Raw genomic sequence first — 19,628 nt, forward strand, 5'->3', positions numbered from 1 at the left:
GGACTGGGCCTGCTGAACTGTAGTCCCAGACAGTGACTGGTATGTGTACACCAGGATTGTGGTTTTAGAACATAGAAAAACTACAGCACAAACATGCCCTTTCAGCCCACAAGTTGCGCCGATCATATCTCTACCTAACTAGACTTACCTATAACCCTCAATCCTACTAAGTCCAATGTACTTATCCAGAAGTCTCTTAAAAGACCTTATCGAATCTGCCTCCACCACCACCGCCGGCAGCCGATTCCATGCACCCACCACCCTCTGAGTGAAAAGCTTACCCCTGACGTCTCCTCAGTATCTACTCCCTAGCACCCTAAATCTTGTGGCAGCCATTTCAGCCCTGGGAAAAAGCTTCTGAGGATCCACCCGATCAATACCTCTTGTCATCTTATACACCTCTATCAGGTCACCTCTCATCCTTCGTCTCTCCAAGGAGAAAAGATCGAGCTCTCTCAACCTAACCTCATAAGGCATGCCAGCCAATCCAGGCAACATCTTTGTAAATCTCCTCTGCACCCTTTTAATAGCTTCCACATCCTTCCTGTAATGAGGCGACGAGAACTGAGCACAGTACTCCAAAGGGGGATCTGACCAGGGTCTTACACAGTTGCAGCATTATCTCCCGACTCCTAAACTCAATTCCTCGATTGATGAAGGCCAGTACAGCATATGCCTTCTTAACTGCATCTTCTACCTGCGAAGCTGATTTGAGAGTCCTATGAACCCGGACCCCAAGGTCCTTCTGATCTTCCACACTGCTAAGAGTCTTACCCTTAATATTATATTCCTTCATCCCATTTGACCTGCCAAAATGAACCACCACACACTTATCTGGGTTGAAATCCATCTGCCACTTCTCCGCCCAGTCTTGCATCCTATCTATGTCATGCTGCAACTTCTGACATCCCTCCAAACTATCCACAACATCTCCAACCTTCATGTCATCGGCAAACTTACCAACCCATCCCTCCACTTCCTCATCCAGGTCATTTATAAAAATCACAAATAGCAAGGGTCCCAGAACAGATCCCTGGGGCACTCCACTATGTTGTCGTGGAGAACTCCAGACAAACATTCCTTGAAAATCTGTCACCTTACTTCAGTACATTTCCCTGAGAAAACCTCTTTCCAATTTATGCCTCTAATTTCCTGCCTGATGGCTTCATATTTCCCCTTACTCCAGATAAACACTTTCCTAGCTTGCCTGATCCTAGCTTTCTCCAATGCTAGTGTAAAGGAGATAGAGTTATGATCACTATTCCCAAAATGCTCTCCCACAGAGATCTGACACCTGTCCAGGTTCATTACCCAATACCAGATCAAGTACTGCCTCTCCTCTTGTAGGCTTATCCACATACTGTGTCAGGAAACCCTCCTCAACACACCTAACAAACTCCTCCCCATCCAAACCCCTTACCCTAGGGATATTCCAATCAATATTTGGGAAATTAAGGTCTCCCATCACGACAACTCTGTTCTTATTACATCTCTGCAGGGTCTGTTTCCCTATCTGCACCTCAACATCCCTGTTACTATTGGGCGACCTATAGAAAACACCCAGTAAAGTTATTGGCCCCTTCCTGTTCCAAACTTCCGCCCACAGAGATTCCGTAGACAATCCCTCCATGGCGTCCACCTTCTCTACAGCCGTGACACTATCCCTGATCAACAGTGCCACTCCCCCACCTCTTTTGCCTCCCTCCCTGTCCCTCCTGAAACCCAGCACTTGAAGTATCCAATCCTGTCCGAGTCATCCATGTCTCTGTAATAGCCACCATATCACATTTCCAAGCAGCGATCCACACTCTAAGCTCATCCACTTCATTCACAACACTCCTAGCGTTAAAATAGATGTCTCAAACCTTCGGCCTGAGTGCTCCCCTTCTCCATCTCCTGTCTATCCTCCCTCTTACAATCCCTCTCTATTTGCGAGCTAACCTCCTCTCTCCCAGTCACTTCATTTCGATTCCCTCCTCCCAATCATTCTAGTTTAAAGTCCCCCCCGTAGCCTTAGCAAACCTTCCCGCCGGGATATTGGTCCCCCTGGAATTCAAGTGCCACCTGTCCTTTTTGTACAGGTCACACCTGCCCCTAAAGTGGTCCCAATGATCCAGGAACCTGAATCCCTGCCCCCTGCTCCAATCCCTCAGCATTTAAGAACATAAGAAATAGGAGCAGGAGTAGGCCATCCAGCCCTTCGAGCCTGCCCCACCATTCAATAAGATCATGGCTGATCTGAAGTGGATCAGTTCCACTTTCCCGCTCTCTCCCCATAACCCTTAATTCCCTTGTCTATCAAAAACCTATCTACCCATGACTTAAATATATTTAGCGAGGTAGCCTCCACCACTTCAACGGGCAGAGAATTCCAGAGAAACACCACCCTTTGAGTGAAGAAGTTCCTCCTCAACTCCGATCTAAACTGCACCCCCCCTTATCTTGAGGCTGTGCCCTCGAGTCCTGCTATCCTTTCTAAGCAGGAAGAATCTCTCTACCTCTATCCTATCCATCCCCTTCATTATCTTATACGTCTCTATAAGGTCCCCCCTTATCCTTCTAAACTACAACGAGTACAGACCCAGTCTGTTTAGTCTCTCTTCATAGTACAACCCCCTCATCTCTGGTATCAGCCTAGTGAACCTCCTCTGCACTCCCTCCAAGCCAATATATCCTTCCGCAAATGCGGCGACCAAAACTGCACACAGTATCAAAACTGCACACAGTGACTGCACATTTATCCTCCACCTCATTCCATTCCTGTTCTCACCATCACATGGCACAGGCAGCAATCCCGAGATTACTACCTTTGCGTTCCTCCTTTCAACTGTATACCGAACTCCCTACATTCTCTTTTCATGACCCCTTCCCTGTTCCTACCTATGTCAGCGGTACCAATATGTACCACGACCTCTGGCTCCTCTTCCTCCCACTTCAGGATTTCTGGGATGCAACCAGAAACATCCTGGATTCCGGCACCAGGGTGGCAAACTACCATCCAAGTTTCCCGTCTGCCTCCACAAAATCGCCTGTCTGACCCCCTCACTGTAGAGTCCCTGATTAATACTGCCTTCCTCCTCCTTTCCTTACTCTTCTGAGCTACAGGGCTGGACCCTGCACCAGAGACACAGCCACTGCTGCTTCCACCAGGTGGGTTGTCCCCCCCAATAGTACTCAAACAGGAGTACTTATTGTGAAAGGGCACATCCACTGGGGTGCTCTCTAGCACCTGAGCATGACCCACTTATCTGCCTCCTGTGGTCCTGGTGTGACCACCTGCCTGTAACTCCTATCTATCACCTGCTAATTCTCCCTGACCAGACGAATGTCCTCGAGCTGCAGCTCCAGTTCCCTAACGCGGTGCCTTAGGAGTCGCAGCTCGACGAACCCAGCACAGATATGGACATCCAGGAGGCTAGGAGCCTCCAGGGCCTCCCACATCCAACACTGGGAACAACAGACTGGCCTCACACTCATATTTCCCTTTTCTTCAAAGAACACAAAAAAAAACTAAGAGTTAAACCTACCTGGCCTCGCCCATTTCTGCCTAAGCCCATTGAGCCAAAGCCCTTCAGCTCACTCTGCTCCCTGCTCACTCTGTTGCCCGCTACCAAGGCTGCCCGCTGGTTAGTGCGGCCTGCCTTTTAAACCTCATGCGCTTAAAGGTGTTTTAGGTGTGACAGAGGAGGGTTGAAGAGAGGTGGAGGGGTGGCACTGTTAGTCAAGGAAAACATCACAGTAGTGCAGAGGGAGGGCGATATGGAAGAGATAGGGATTGAGTCGCTGTGGGTGGAGTTGAGGAATAAAAAGGGAGAGATCACACTGCTAGGGGTGTACTATAGGCCACCCAACAGCCCAAAGTCAGTGGAGGAGGGAATTTGCAGGGGCATTTTGGACAGGTGCAGAAAGAATAGAGTGGTTGTAGTGGGTGATTTTAATTTTCCCGGAGTGAATTGGAGGGGGCCTAGAGCTGGGGGTACGGAGGGAGAGGAGTTTGTGAAATGTGTTATGGAAGGGTCGCTAGAACAGTATGTAACTTGCCCGACTAGGGGAGGGGCTATACTGGATTTAGTGTTGGGAAACGAGCCAGGGCAGGTGGGTGAGGTAGAGGTAGGCGAACATGTGGCGAACAGTGACCACAAGTCCGTCTACTTTAGGATAAAAATGGAAAGGGACGAGTGCCGTCCAAGCGGGAGTGTGCTGAACTGGGGAAAGGCGAGCTATGGCAGGATTAGGAGGGAGCTGCAGCAAACTGACTGGGAGGGACTGTTAGCTGGCAAGTCCACGGTTGGCAAGTGGGAGGCTTTTAGGGACAAAATGAAATGGTTGCAGGGGAGGTTTGTTCCGGTTAAGCGAAAGGATGGGAAAGGTAGGATTAGAGAGCCGTGGATTACGGGGGATATTGAAGACTTGGTTAGGAAGAAGAGGGAGGCGTATGATAGGTCAAAACAAATGGGTACGGAGTGTGCGCTGGAGGAATATAGAGAGAGTAGGAGGGAGCTAAAAAGGGGAATTAGAAGGGCGAAGAGAGGGCATGAGATGGCCTTGGCCGGTAGGATTAAGGATAATCCTAAGGCATTTTATTCCTATATTAGAGGCAAGAGAGTAGTTAGAGGGAAAATTGGTCCTCTTAGGGACAAGAGTGGAGAGTTGTGTATTGAGTCAGAGGGAATGGGGGAGCTCCTGAATGAATACTTTGCGTCGGTATTCACGAAGGAGAGGGGTTCGGAATCGTGCGGTCTCTTGGAGGGAGCGGAGGTTCAGTTGCAGGATATAGTTATTACGAGAGAGGAAGTGCTAGGGCTTTTAGGTAGCGTAAGGACGGATAAAGCTCCGGGGCCTGATGGTATTTATCCCAGGCTGCTTAGGGAGGCGAAAGATGAAATTGCTGGGCCTCTGGCGCACATCTTTGTCTCTTCTTTGGACACAGGTGAGGTCCCAGAAGACTGGAGGGTAGCAAATGTGGTCCCGTTGTTCAAAAAAGGTAGTAGGGATAACCCTGGGAATTATAGGCCAGTGAGTTTGACGTCGGTGGTAGGGAAGTTAATGGAAAAAATACTTAGGGATAGGATGTATGAGCATTTGGAGCGTTGCGATCTGATTAGGGATACGCAACATGGCTTTGTTAGAGGGAGGTCTTGCCTTACGAATCTGGTGGAATTCTTTGAGGAGGTGACAAAAACGGTTGACGATGGGAGAGCCGTTGATGTCATCTACATGGATTTCAGTAAGGCGTTTGACAAAGTCCCTCACGGTAGGCTGGTAGAAAAGGTTAAGGCGCATGGGATACGAGGCCAGGTAGTTAGGTGGATTGAGAACTGGTTGGGAAATAGGAGACAGAGGGTAGTTGTGGAGGGTACCTTGTCGGGCTGGAGGCCAGTGACCAGTGGTGTGCCGCAGGGCTCGGTACTGGGACCTCTCCTCTTTGTAGTCTACATAAATGACTTAGAAGAGGGAGTAGGTGGTGTGATCAGCAAGTTTGCTGATGACACCAAGATGGCAGGGTTGGCGGGTACAGAACTGGATTGTCAGGTGATACAACAGGATATAGATAGGTTGGTGCAGTGGGCAGATAGGTGGCAGATGGCATTTAATCCTGACAAATGCGAGGTGATGCATTTTGGAAGGAATAATGCAGAGAGGAGTTATGTGATAAAAGGTAGGCCGATTAGGAGTATAGATGTACAGAGAGACCTGGGAGTGCAGGTCCACAAATCCATGAAGGTTGTGTCACAAGTGGAGAACGTTGTTAGGAAGGCTTATGGGATGTTAGCCTTTATAGGAAGGGGCTTAGAGTATAAAAGCTGCCGTCTAATGCTTCAGTTATACAGAACGTTGGTTAGACCGCATTTGGAGTACTGCGTCCAGTTCTGGTCACCTTATTACCGGAAGGACGTGGAGTCTCTGGAAAGGGTGCAGAGGAGGTTTACCAGGATGTTGCCTGGCATGGGGGGACTGGGTTACGAGGAGAGACTGAAGAGACTGGGGCTATTCTCCTTGGAAAGAAGGAGATTGAGAGGGGACATGATAGAGGTATATAAGATACTGAAGGGAATAGATAGAGTTAATAGAGAGAGACTGCTCCCTAGACTGGGTACGAACACAAGAGGTCATCAATTAAGGGTGAGGGGGGGGAGGTATAATTTGGAGGTAAGAGGAAGGTTCTTTACACAGAGAGTTGTGGGGGTCTGGAATGCGCTACCGAGTAGGGTGGTGGAGGCAGGCACGTTGGACTCGTTTAAGATGCAGTTAGATAGGCATATGAGTGAAACGGGAATGGAGGGATATGGTAAGGGCTATTAAATAGGGTAAACCTCGGGAGACACCGGAAGGGCAGGCTGTATAACTAATATGTTTTGTCTTTATTCCACAGGTGGAGGTCCACCTCGTGTCAAGCGAGGGGCATGCACACGGCGGGTTGTGCGTGGGCTGCTCTTGGAAGTCCAGGAGTGGCCTAGTACTTCATGTCAGTGTGTGTGCTTGATCCTGGACCGATAGACGGGCTCCACAACAGCTCAGTGACTAGCACTGCTAGCTGTGCAGATACATGGATTTGGGCCTGTGTCTGTGGGAGTTTGCGCATTCTCCCTGTGGTTGCGTGGGTTTCCTCCGGGCGCTCCGGTTTCCTCCCACACCCCAAAGATGTGCTCTTAGGCTAATTGGTTTCCACCAAATTGACACTATTTCTTCCCTGAATCTGACTGAGTAGGGTCCCATTCGTAGACATGCAGGGTAGAATAGGTGTAGGGCGATGCGGCGGCGCGGGCTCGTTGGGCCGAAGGGCCTGTTTCCCGTGCTGGGTTGTTCTTTGTTCTTTGTTCTTAAAAGAACCCTTCCCAGCTCACCGAGGCCCACTTCCACTTTTCAATTAAACTACCTTGTAAAAAGAAAAACCCTGCGAAAAGCTAAAAAAAAGTCAGTCGCTTACCTTCACGCTCCAGCCACAAATCGATCCTCCTATCAACTTGCTTCGACGAACAATGTTTTACCTTGCATTTTGTAATAAATGTTGCTGCTTTCCAGTCAAGCTTCCTGAATCATTACACTGCCCTTTATCTGTAACCCTTGATTCCGTTACTGATCAAAAATGTATCTCAGTGCTAAGTATACACAAGGACTTTTCCCCACAGCTCTGTGGCAAGGAGCTCCAAAGACCCTCAATCCTAAGAAGAAACTTCTCATCACAGTCTTAAATTGGCACCCCTTTATTCTGAGACTAGATCCTCTGGTCTTAGATTCTCTCATGAGGGGAAATGTTCTCTCTGCATTTACCCTGTCAAGACCCTTGAAAAACCTATGTTTCATGAGATCACCTCTCATTCTTCTAAATTATGAGTAGCCCCAACTTGCTTAACCTTTCCTTATAAGACAATCTCTCCATACCAGGCTCCTCTGAGTGAACTTTCACTGAACTGTCTCTTTCCTTATTAAATAAAGGGACCAAAACTATTCTAGAGGTGGTCTCACCAGTACCTTGTACATTTGCAGCAAGACTTTCCTAGTCTTATATCCCCACCACCTTGAAATAAGAGTTAACATGCCATTAGCTTTCCTGATTACCTGGTGCACAATATTCTTTTTTCCCTTTCAAAATGAACTTGATTTTCACATTATACACCATTTGCCAATTTTACCCATCAATATCTGTGTAAACTGTTTGTATCCCTCTTGCGACTTGCCTCTCCACCCATTTGTCATCTGCAAATTTGGATACAGTACATTTGGTTCCCCTTTATCCACTCTGCTTGAGACTTGCTTGAAAAATTCAGACATAATTTTCCTTTCATGAAGCTATGCTGAATAGATTATACTTTTTCAATTCTACTATTACTTCCTTAATAATTTATTTCAATAATAGATGTTGGGCTAATCCACCTCTGGGAAGTCACGATTATTAATTTTGAGACATTGAGACCAACAAAGCTCGAAAGGTTTTGTATGCGGGCACAGATTGAACCTTCTGATAGAACACTACGGCACAAACAGGCCCTTCGGCCCACAAGTTGCGCTGGTCATATCCCTACCTACTAGGCCTATCTATAACCCTCAATCCCATTAAATCACGTACTCATCCAGACGTCTCTTAAAAGACCCCAAGTTCACCTCCACCACTACCGACAGCAGCTGATTCCACTCACCCACTACCTGCTGAGTGAAAAACTTACCCCTGACATCTCCTCTGTACCTACTCCCCAGCACCTTAAACCTGTGTCCTCTCGTAGCAACCATTTCAGCCCTGGGAAATAGCCTCTAAGAATCCACCTGATCTATACCTCTCAACATCTTATAAATCTCTATCAGGTCACCTCTCATCCTTCGTCTCTCCAGGGAGAAAAGACTGAGCTCCCTCACCCTATCCTCATAAAGCATGCCACTCAATCCAGGCAACATCCTTGTAAATCTTCTCTGCACCCTTTCAATAGCTTCCACATCCTTCTTGTAATGTGCACAGTACTCCAAGTGGGGTCTGACAAGAGTCTTATAAAGCTGCAGCATTATCTCCCAACTCCTAAACTCAATCCCTCGATTAATGAAGGCTAGTACACCATACACCTTCTTGATCACATCCTCCACCTACAAGGCCAATTTAAGAGTCCTATGGACCCGAACCCCAAGGTCTTTCTGATCCTCTAAACTGCTAAGAGTCCTACCCTTGATATTATACTCCTGCATCCCATTGGACCTGCCAAAATGGGCCACTACACATTTATCCGTGTTGAAGTCCATCTGCTACTTCTCCACTCAGTCTTGCATCCTATTTATGTCTTGCTGCAACTTCCGATATCCCTCCAGACTATCTACAATACCACAAACCTTTGTGTCATCAGCAAACTTACCAACCCACCCCTCCACTTTCTCATCCAGGTCATTTATGAAAATTATGAACAAGGGTCCCAGAGCAGATCCCTGGGACACTCCATTGGTCACTGACTTCCATGCAGAAAAAGACCCATCCACAACCACTCTGCCTTCTGCAGGCAAGCCAGTGCTGGATCCACAAGACAACAGCCCCTTGCATCCTATGCCCTCACTTTCTCAGGAAGTCGTGCATGGGGGGCCTTATCGAACGCCTTGCTGAAGTCCATATAAACTACATCCACCGCTCTTCCTTCGTCAATGTGTTTAGTCACATTTTCAACGCACTCAACTGGGCTCATAAGGCATAACATGCCCTTAAGAACATAAGAACATAAGAAATAGGAGCAGGAGTAGGCCATCTAGCCCTTCGAGCCTGCCCCGCCATTCAATAAGATCATGGCTGATCTGTTGTGGCTCAGTTCCACTTTCCCGCCCTCTCCCCATAACCCTTAATCCCCTCTCTTATCAAGAACCCATCAACCCGCTTCTTAAAAATATTTAGCGAGGTAGCCTCCACCACTTCAACGGGCAGAGAATTCCAGAGATTCACCACCCTTTGAGTGAAGAAGTTCCTCCTCAACTCCGTTCTAAACCGCCTCCCCTTTATCTTGAGGCTGTGCCCCCTAGTCCTACTGTCTTTTTTGAGCGGGAAGAGTCTCTCCACCTCTATCCTATCCATCCCATTCATCATCTTATACGTCTCAATGAGATCTCCCCTCATTCTTCTAAACTCTAACGAGTACAAGCCTAGTTTATTCAGCCTCTCCTCATAGCTCAATCCCCTCAACTCCGGTATCAGCCTAGTAAACCTCCTCTGCACTCCCTCCAGGGCCAAAATATCTTTGCGCAGGTGCGGCGCCCAAAACTGCACACAGTACTCCAGCTGCGGCCTCACCAATGCCCTATACAGCTGCAGCAAGACCTCCCTACTTTTATATTCAATCCCCCTCGCTATGAAGGCCAGCATCCCATTCGCCTTCCTGACCACCTGCTGCACCTGCAAGCTGGGTTTTTGCGACTCATGCACAAGGAAAGCTATGCTACTTTTGACCATATTAAAAGTCTCTAAATGTTCATAAAGTGAACATTATGAACGTTTGTGATGTCCACAAAGAACATACATTTACACAAGGTCTCAAAAACACACATCTTTGTTGGAAGTCTCAATCCCACTGGAGTACACAACACTATATGAATTGATGAAAGCCCCACCTCTTGATGGCACATTCCCTCTTGAAGACTGCACATATCACCATTCTTATTAGTTACAAGATTGCATTTGATGAAGTCCCAGATTTCAACTTTCTATGGAAAATCTGGATAAAGCTTGACCACTTGGTGGGCAACAGAAGACCTAGCTAGCCACTTGTTCTTCATAACTCTGGGCATCTCACAGCTGGTGGAATTTAAATTAATGAATCTGGAATATAAAACTAGTCTCAATAACAATGACCATAAAACTATCAATTGTTGTAAAAATCCACCTGGTTTACAAATGTCTTAGGGAAGGAAACCTGCTAGTCTAGTCATGTGACTCCAGACTCTCAGCAATGTGGTTGACTCAACTGCCTGCTGAAACTGCAAACCACTGAGTTCAAAGGCAACAAACTTCTCTTGCCAGTGAGACCTACAACCCATGAAATAATAAAAACATCAGGCCGTTGCCCTGAACTTCGGTCGAGACATTCCTGGTAGCTTCACGTTTTCAGCTAAAGCTACTGAATGGATTGCAATCCTTAACATTAAACTTTTGCTGCCTCTGAAATGTGAATAAAAATCCTGGATATTACAAAAAGGATATACCATTGGCATAATGCAAAAAAAAATGATTTAAGGATAATGACGATGCAAGAATTCAAAAGCTAAGGTCTTTCTAGGAAAGGCTGGGTGGTGACCCACTAATCTTGCAAAATAATTTGAGTGGGTAGATGTAGAGATGTTTCCATATTAGTTTTGTAGGGAATCCAAGACTAGGGGGACCATGAATGTTACTGAATAACAAATTTAAAAAGTAATTAAGGACATTTTTAAGAGAATGGTTAAAGTTGAACTCTGCCACATGCATGGTTCAGACAAAAAGCACAGATGCACAAAAAACAGGGAAGATAGCAAAATACAAGAGCAAAAATGCAATATACTAAATGAGGCAGGGTTGTTTATGAAGCTGCCAAAAGTCTCTTCCTTCCCACATTACAACACTTGATTGTTTTAAAGAGCTTTGGAAATTTTGAAAATGTATACAGGTAGCTAACAACAATCTTTCAAAAGGAATAGAGGGAAGAGAACTGCTTTTGTTCCATCATTTTGCTTCTCTATCCTCCCTGCATCAAAGGACTTGCTTTAAGTCTTAACCTGTATTCCACTGTAAATTCTTGAAAAAAATAGTACACAAAACTTAAACTAATACCCATCCATTCTCAAAATTATTCTTCTGCCATCTATAAAGCCCACAGAGTTTCACAGAAATAAAAGGCTTGTGTCTATTCAACACCAGTATCAATAGTTGATCCAGCCTCATTGCTGAGCACTGTTGGAAAAAAAGTGACAATATTATTACGTGAATACAACCATTTGTTAAAATTAACAAGGCAATTATCAGGGAGACCAAATCAATTTTATTTTTGATTTTGAAATTTGCCAATTTTTAGTAAGGGTACAAGAGGAACAGTTAACAAAAGTTGCAGCAAAAATCTTTATACTTCAAGGATGTCAGCATTTCTTCTGGAAAAATACCATTTTATTCCACATTTAACAATTGTGTATTTTTTAAGTCATTGGTAAATAATTGGTAATTTGCATAGGGATAAAAATGTTTCAGCTTGTGTTTACTCATTTGACAATTACCATTTCCAGCATGTTTGCAGGACTTGTTTCAACAGTAATACAAATCACTGAGTTCACAACCCATACTTTAAAAGATACTGTTAAGAGTGCTCAAAAGCCAGAGAGACAGGTTGTATAGTCCATGTTAGACCCAAAGAGACTCGGGATCAATGAATTTTCCTGATGTAAGTGTAAACATCTCCATACTTGGTTAGTTGAGCTAGCATTTTAGTTATTAATGGCCAAAATGGTGTATAGAGAGAACAATAGTAAACACTTTTGGCAGTAACTGGATTTCAGATAGTTCTTGCATATGTTCAGACATGCTGGTTTATGGTGACCCAACTACATGATCCAGCACCTATCAAATGGAGTAGCAGTAACCAACCAAGACATTGTTTATAGATTCAGATCAAGAAGATTGTTTTGTAAACAGACAAGTTGTTTCCTACACAGTTCAGATGTGCAATACTAAATGTCAGTACTCATCTAAAAGTAGAATATTGGTTAACTGTAGTGAAAACTGATTTGATGAAAAGAAATGCCACTGATCCTGTGTACATCCTGGTCCAGAGCAACTCGCCAGGCCTGATGTCAACTATTCAATCAACAGTACTGACACAGAAAGTTTAGAGAAATACATACAAAACACTGGCCACAATCCAACCAAACATTAAAACACAGGAATGCAAGTTTAACTGAGTTTGCTCCCACTTTCAAAAGTGGAACTGTAAGAAATTTAGATGAAATGACAAATTTTAGATGCATAACCCCTTGCTTTCCTATTGGCTTTATACAACTTGTAATAATGATTGAACAAATCAATGGGGGAAATTATCAAAGTTTAAGAAAGGTAGTCTGGACAACAACATTTAAAAAGGACCCACAAAACTTGTATGTCAACAATGAGGTATTCAATTTACTAACAGACTAGACTTTGCTCCTCCTCCAGCCAGAGCTTTAGTTAAATTTGGTGATACATTAAAATTCACATTATATATTTAACACTCAGTAAGATGAAAGTGCATCTTGTTGATGGTACATTGTATCATTTAGTGCAGTTAAAAGCAGTGCTTGAATTATTCTATCTTTTGTCCAGATTTTTTTTTCCTGTCAAGAATGCATTGCAGATTGTCAAACATACGAAGGGGTATACACAACTCTGTATTTGCGGTCTCATGCATTCAGAGGATGAATAACTTGGAATGCTTGAGCTTTTAACTTGAGTTTTCCCCTTTTATATACAAAATATAAAATTAACTCTGCCCACCAACTGGTACAAGGCAACAATTTCTCATATGAAACTATAATTCCTTTCTTTCAAATTTGAGTATATGAAAATATACAAGTAATTACATGGTTTACACTAATATACACAATCCGACTTCATTACTAGCACCACTTGCATATGGTTATCCCAAAAACACAATGAGAAATTTACAATTGTCTAAAAATGCAGGACTTTCTGCTGCAACAAATTGAATCATGACTGAAACATTCTTAATTTGACTCTATTACAGTGTTTAAGTTAAGCTGAACTGTTCTCAAATTATGCATCAACCTTTAGTAAATTCTTTAAGTGGACAGTCATTATTTCCTTACTCTCATCAGGATATTCTGCACGTGCTCCTACCCAATGACTGGGTGGCTTAGGTAGAACACTCGGAGACGGTGGCTCACTGAACTTTGGTCCAGCATAGTTCTGATCTCCTTGAAGACTCAGTACAGACTTCAGACCAACTTTCAGTAATCTTAGATTTTTGGGGTTGTTTCCATAAATAATCGGCTTTTCCCCCTCTTTTTTGAGAATGTTGCGGCGTTCAACAGCGGGAGAATTCTGACTATGGTTGTTTTCATTTCTTTTTATTGAGGATTTTCTCAACTGAAGGTTACGCTTGTTTCTTCTCTTGGTATTTGAGGATTGGCAGTGTTCTTCTGCTTTATTTACACTATACATTAGTTGTGTTTGTGGAGCCATTGCTTTATCTGATTTTTCCATATTCGATTTGGTCATCTAAGACAAAAAACAAAAGTTAAGTGAAACAGACTGCAAGACACTGAGCTACAATTTGATGACAACTCTTCAACAAAGCTTCAGTATGAATTAAAGATTTAATCCACTCACACTACCATACATCCAAAGATGTGCGGGTTAGGCTGATTGGCCACCCCTTGTGTCAGAGGATTAGCAGGATAAATAGGTGGGGTTATGGGAATAGGGCCTGGGTGGGATTGTTGTGTGTAGACTTGATGGGCCAAATGGCCTCCTTCTACACTGTAGGGATTCATGCGCGCAAGAACATGAGCCGCAAGACTTTTCAGCGGAAATCAGCTACCATTTTGGTTTGATTTATTGTCATGTATTAATAGATAGTGAAAAGTTTTGTTTCTTGTCCATTATACAAAGCACACTATTCATAGAGAAGGAAATCAGAGTGCAAAATGTAGTGTTACAGTCACAGCTAGGGTGTTGAGAAAGATCGATTTAATGCCAAACCTGTAAGAGGCCGAGTTAGAACACTGTTAGAGTTTAAGTGAGAATAAAGTTTTAGAAGCAGAGAACAAGTGTAAAAGATAGGAGTAGGTGGTAAGCTGGGCAAAGCTTGCAAGTCACCACCTCGCTCCTGCACCATTCCTGTTTTGTCCCTCCCATGGTACACGCCATCCAGTGATTGAAGGGGTTAAATTTGCACAAGAGCCAACAATCCCTGCGTACAAGGAGTTAACCCCGGGCATCAGGACACCGGCGGCCAATGACTGCACTGGTGGCGGAAGGGAGCGCGCTGATTGGCTGCCTGTTGCTGGGGAGAATGAGGAGAGCGCGCGGCCCAACCGCTTTAGAATGGCCCGAATTTGAATCGGCCGCGCGGCTTCCAACAACTCTTGCCGCCACTGTACCCCAATTATTCCCCATCCTCCCGGCTGTCACTGTTCCCCAAAAATACCCCCCTCCCCCCCCCCCAACGACAACCCCGGCTGCCAACTGTTCCCCAATCCTCTCCCTCCAACGACAGCCCCTCCCCTCTGCTGCCAACTATTCCCTAAACATTCATAAACATTCCCCCTACCAACAACTATTCCCTAAACATGCCCCTCTTTTCCCCCCACCTCCCGGCTGGGAACTGTTCCCTAATCCTCCCTCCGACAGCCCCGGCTGCCAACCATCTCCCTCTCCGCCAATAACTGCCCCTTCCCCCAGCTGCCACTGTACCCCAAACACCCTCTCCCCCTGGGGAGAAAAAGGGTCGCCAATCAGGACCGGGAATTCCCAAATCCGAACATTTAATGGGTCTCCAGCGATATGGTGACCCCCTCCCCGCAGTCCCTGGGGGGAGATAAACAAGTCCACATAACCCCCGGCTGACCGAATTTCAAATCGCACGGAAACTTTCCAGGCCCGGGGGCTCTCTTACCTTCCCGTCCTTGTACTCGTCGGCGCTCAGAGAGCTGGCCGCCGCCGATGTGTCATCGGCCGCCGAAGGGCCGTTCCGCGAGCCCGGCTGCAGCGCCGGCCGTCCGTGCGGGTGTCTCTGCAGCAAGGCGGCCGAGGAAGAACAACGGATCTTCCAGCCTCGGCTCAGCGCGGCCGCCTTGCTCGAATGCTGGTGCGGCGGCGGCTGGTGGTGGTGGTGGTGGTGACGGTGGCGACTGGTGGCCACCACGGTCTTGGAGGCGCTGACAGGCAAGGGGCCGGACGGCGGTCGGGGCAAAGGTAACGGGTGCATCGCCACGTCCCGCCTTCTCCTCCTCCGCTTCCGACCTGTGGCTAAAATCCCGAGCTTAGCATCTGAGGTGCGATGTCCAGTGGAGGAGGCGGTCACCATGCAACGGGAAGTCTCCGCCGTCTAAATATCGGTCCGAGTTAAATGTGGAGAGGATGGAAGGAATCTCCGGATGGGCGGGCAGCCTGCCTCCACAAACAGAAGAACACGTCGCCTTTCTCTGTCGGTTAAAAGTTTCAAATGGCGGCCGGGTTGAAACGACTTCCTGCGATTGTTCGCTCACTCGCAAATACTCCCCGGTTCAGGCTCTCAACTCCTCACCCCAATATTTGTATACTTCGCTGTCTATATATATATATATATATAGAGGGCTTCCGACACCTTTGTCTCAAGCAGATAGAAACCAAAGAGCGATTCCTATTTACAAACAGTCAGCTCAATCTGCCCTTCGCTCCTCTCCTCATAACAGCCCGACGGGGGGAGGGGGAAGGGGGAAAGACGGCTGCGACGCGTCATCACTCAGGGCGCTGGCCAATGGCAGTGTTCCGTGCCTACATCACGTGATCAGATCCAGGCCCCGCCCCCCCGTTGGCCCTTGGTAACGGTGATGTCATCGACCCGGAATGGCGGGGAGGGAAAGGAAAACCGAACCCGGGTTCTGATTTCCATCACTCGGCAGCATTTTGGGGTGCTGTGTTAAGATGCCTGTCGGTTTTATTTTTGTACCATTTGTTTACATCTCTTGTCAACAAGACGACGGATGGAAATGGGGGGGTGGAGAAGGGAGCGATCAGGTGACGGGACTTTCCGGCCGTGCGAGCAGTGACGTCAGCTTCCTGAAACTTTTTGAGTCGAATCAGATGGAAATTGAATGAGTTAGGCTGTTTGTAGGCTCAGCTGCTGTGGCAATAATTTCCTCTTCTTTCAACCAGGAGTTTCCCCACAACAGCTGGGAATGTACGCTCCATTGCATGTTGAAACGCGTTTGTTACCCAAGATGAAGGAAAAGTGCTGCGGATGCAGGAATCTGAAACAAAAATAGAAAATGCTGGAAAATCTCAGCAGATCTGACAGCCTCTGTGGAGACAGAATAATAAACCTGTGGGACTTTAACCTGGTGTTGTGAGACTTCTTACTGAGAGAGAATAGAGCCAATGTTTCCAGACATGATAGCAGGGTCATCCTGCTTGATTGGCTTTTTGAATGTAACATGGCCAAAGCCAAGCCAGTAAAGTTAAGGGGTCCAGGAAATGTCAGTTGAATTTAAAGTAGATTTACAGAGTATTCCAGAGTTAACCACGGGCCAGTGAAATCCTAGAGCAAGGAAGGAGATAGTGATGGAGATGCCCCATGTAGTCAAAAAGCCTAAAGGAAGCAAATTATTAAGTATGACTGGCATACATCTTTTAAAGAGAGACCAAGGGAGTCCGCAAACATTCAAGTAGATAGAGAATGAGATGCCTCGTCTAGTTGAAAAGTACAAAGGTGAGAGTTGGTCATCCACCAGAGATTAGCAATATTCCAAAAGTAATGGAGCCTACCACCCAACCAACCAGATTGGATCTCAAAACACACCAACGTTATTGCAAAAGTACATGGCAACCTGACAGAGCTGCTACCCGAAAGACCCCGCCCCCCCAACAGTGAGCCAGAATGCCTGACCACGTGGACCCAGATGCAGAACCACAAACAAGCCAACAAATCCTCCATCCACACACTTACCAGAGCGAAGAATCTCATTAGATGTACCTATACCTTGAACACTGCATACGATGCTCACCATCTCCCAGGCTTGAAAAGAAGCAGTCACTCCAGGAAGTGTAAAAAATGTGCTGGCCTGTTTGTGAGTGAAAGTGAAACAATGCGATCCCAAGGCCCCTCTCCTGAGTTTACTCATAGCAAATGTCCAATCTCTGGAAAACAAGCTAGATGAGGTACACAAAGCCAGGCTCACTTTTCAAAGAGAACTGAGGGATTGCTGTGTAGTCTGTTTCATGGAGACATGGCTCACTCCTGCTTCACTGGACTGTGCCCTACAACTAGAACAAAGAAAAGTACAGCACAGGAACAGGCCCTTCGGCACTCCAAGTCTGTGCCAATCGTGGTGTCTGCCTAAACTAAAACTGTATGCACTTACAGAGTCTGTACCCTTCCATTCCCATCCTTCCTATATTCATCTAATTGACTCTTAAATGCCGCAATTGTACCTGCTCCCACCACCTCCCCAGGCAGTACGTTCCAGACATTCACCACCCACTTTGTAAAAACTTTGCCTCGCATATCTCCTCTAAACTTTTCCCTTTGCACCTTAAACCTATGTCTCCTCGTACTTGACTTTTCTACCCTAGGAAAGAGCATGTGACTACCCACTCTGTCCATGCCACTCATAACATTGTTGACCTCTAGGGCGGCACAGTAGCACAGTGGTTAGCACTGCTGCTTCACAGCTCCAGGGACCTGGGTTCGATTCCTAGCTCGGGTCACTGTCTGTGTCGAGTTTGCACATTCTCCTCGTGTCTGCATGGGTTTCCTCCGGGTGCTCTGGTTTCTTCCCACAGTCCAAAGATGTGCGGTTTAGGTTGATTGGCCATGCTAAAATTGCACCTTAGTGTCCTGGGATGTGTAGGTTAGAGGGATTAGCGGGTAAAATCGGGATATGAGGGTAGGGCCTGAGTGGGATTATGGTTGGTGCAGACTTAATGGGCCGAAGGGCACTGTACTGTAGGGTTCTATGATTCTATGATCATTCTTCAACCTCCATCGTTCCAGTGAGAACAAACCGAGTTTATCCAATCTCTCCTCAGCTAATATGCTCCAGACTAAGCAACATCATAGTAAACCCACACTGTACCCTCTCCAAAGCATCCTCCTGGTAGTGTGGGCTGGAGGCTTCTCAATCCACTGAATCGACCATACAGGTAAGGTATGGCTAGAGGAGGTCAGGTCAGCCTTCTAATCAACACCTTGTGGTGCCTAGACGTAGCAAAATTGGTGAGTTCCTGTTCTGCGATACTAGAATACCTGATGTTAAAATGCTGCCCCTACTACTTTTTATATGAGTTCACCTTTGTTATCCTGACAAAAGTTTGCATCCCACCCCACACAGATGTGAAGACTGCGCTGGACGAAGTATACACCACTATAAATAGCCTTGAGATGAAATATCCTGAGACCTTGCTCATCGTGGCCGGGAATTTCAATCAGGGTAAGCTCAGGAGTGTCGTACCAAGATACCACCACCACATCTCCTGTTCCACCAGAGGCCCAAACATCCTAGACTATGGCTACACCAGCATCAAACATGCCTACCACTCTATCGCCCCTGCCACACTTTAGCAAATCAGACCACAAGTCTGTGCTCCTGCTCCCAGCTTACAGGCAAAAACTGAAATGAGAGAATCTGTCAAAGAAACTTGTGCAATGTGGGTCCGAGGAATCGGATGACCTCCTACGGGACTGCTTAGAGTCAGTAGACTGGTCAGTATTTAAAAACTCAGCAACCAGCCTGAATGAGTACGCCTCTTCATTAGTAAGTGTGTAGAAGACTGTGTGCCAACAAAACAAATCTGTGTGTTTCCCAACCGGAAACAATGTATGAGCAGGGATATCCACTGCCTGCAGAAGTCCAGGTCTGAGGCATTCAAGTCAGGTCACCTTGTCCTCTACAAGAAAGTAAGAAATCTCATAACACCAGGTTAAAGTCCAACAGGTTTATTTGGTAGCAAAATCCACTAGCTTTCGGAGCGCTGCTCCACAAGTAAGTAGAGTTCTGTTCACAAACAGGGCATATAAAGACACAAACTCAATTTACAAAATAATGGTTGGAATGCGAGTCTTTGTAAGTAATCAAGTCTTAAAGGTACAGACAATGTGAATGGAGAGAGCATTAAGCGTTAAGTGGAGAGGTTAAAGAGATGTGTATTATCTCCAGACAGGACAGTTAGTGAGATTTTGCAAGCCCAGGCAAGTTGTGGGGGTTACAGATAATGTGACACGAACCCAAGATCCCGGTTGAGGCCGTCCCCATGTGTGTGGAACCTGGCTATCAGTCTCTGCTCAGCGACTCTGTGTTGTGTGTTGTGAAGGCTGTCTTGGAAAACACTTACCCGAAGATCAGAGGCCGAATGCCCGTGACTACTGAAGTGTTCCTCCTTAGAAGACAAACTCGGGACACGGCAGACAGAGTACCCTTCATCATCCAGTACTTCCCCGGAGCGGAAAGCT

At 46.1% G+C, this 19,628-nt stretch overlaps 1 protein-coding gene across 3 annotated transcripts in view; it reads right to left on the reverse strand.

Annotated features, from left to right (window-relative positions):
- The window catches only part of pnrc1 (proline-rich nuclear receptor coactivator 1), a 206,983-nt gene that overhangs the window by 34,777 nt on the left and 152,578 nt on the right, over positions 1–19,628 (reverse strand). Inside the window, exons 1-2 of one of the 3 annotated variants that reach the window (XR_013887032.1) lie at positions 15,096–16,608; positions 13,285–13,696 (exon numbers count right to left, since the gene is read on the reverse strand). Coding sequence is in view for 2 of the 3 variants with exons in the window: in XM_080192777.1 (XP_080048903.1) it covers positions 13,285–13,696; positions 15,096–15,506 (823 nt within the window). In the remaining variant the exon portion in view is untranslated. Of the gene's footprint in view, positions 1–13,284; positions 13,697–15,095; positions 16,609–19,628 lie in introns of those variants that run through there. The other 2 variants (XM_080192777.1, XM_080192776.1) reach the window with 2 other exon arrangements.

Source organism: Carcharhinus amblyrhynchos, chromosome 7, assembly GCF_965287045.1.
Source record: "Carcharhinus amblyrhynchos chromosome 7, sCarAmb.v2.hapA, whole genome shotgun sequence".
Classification (NCBI taxonomy): domain Eukaryota; kingdom Metazoa; phylum Chordata; class Chondrichthyes; order Carcharhiniformes; family Carcharhinidae; genus Carcharhinus; species Carcharhinus amblyrhynchos.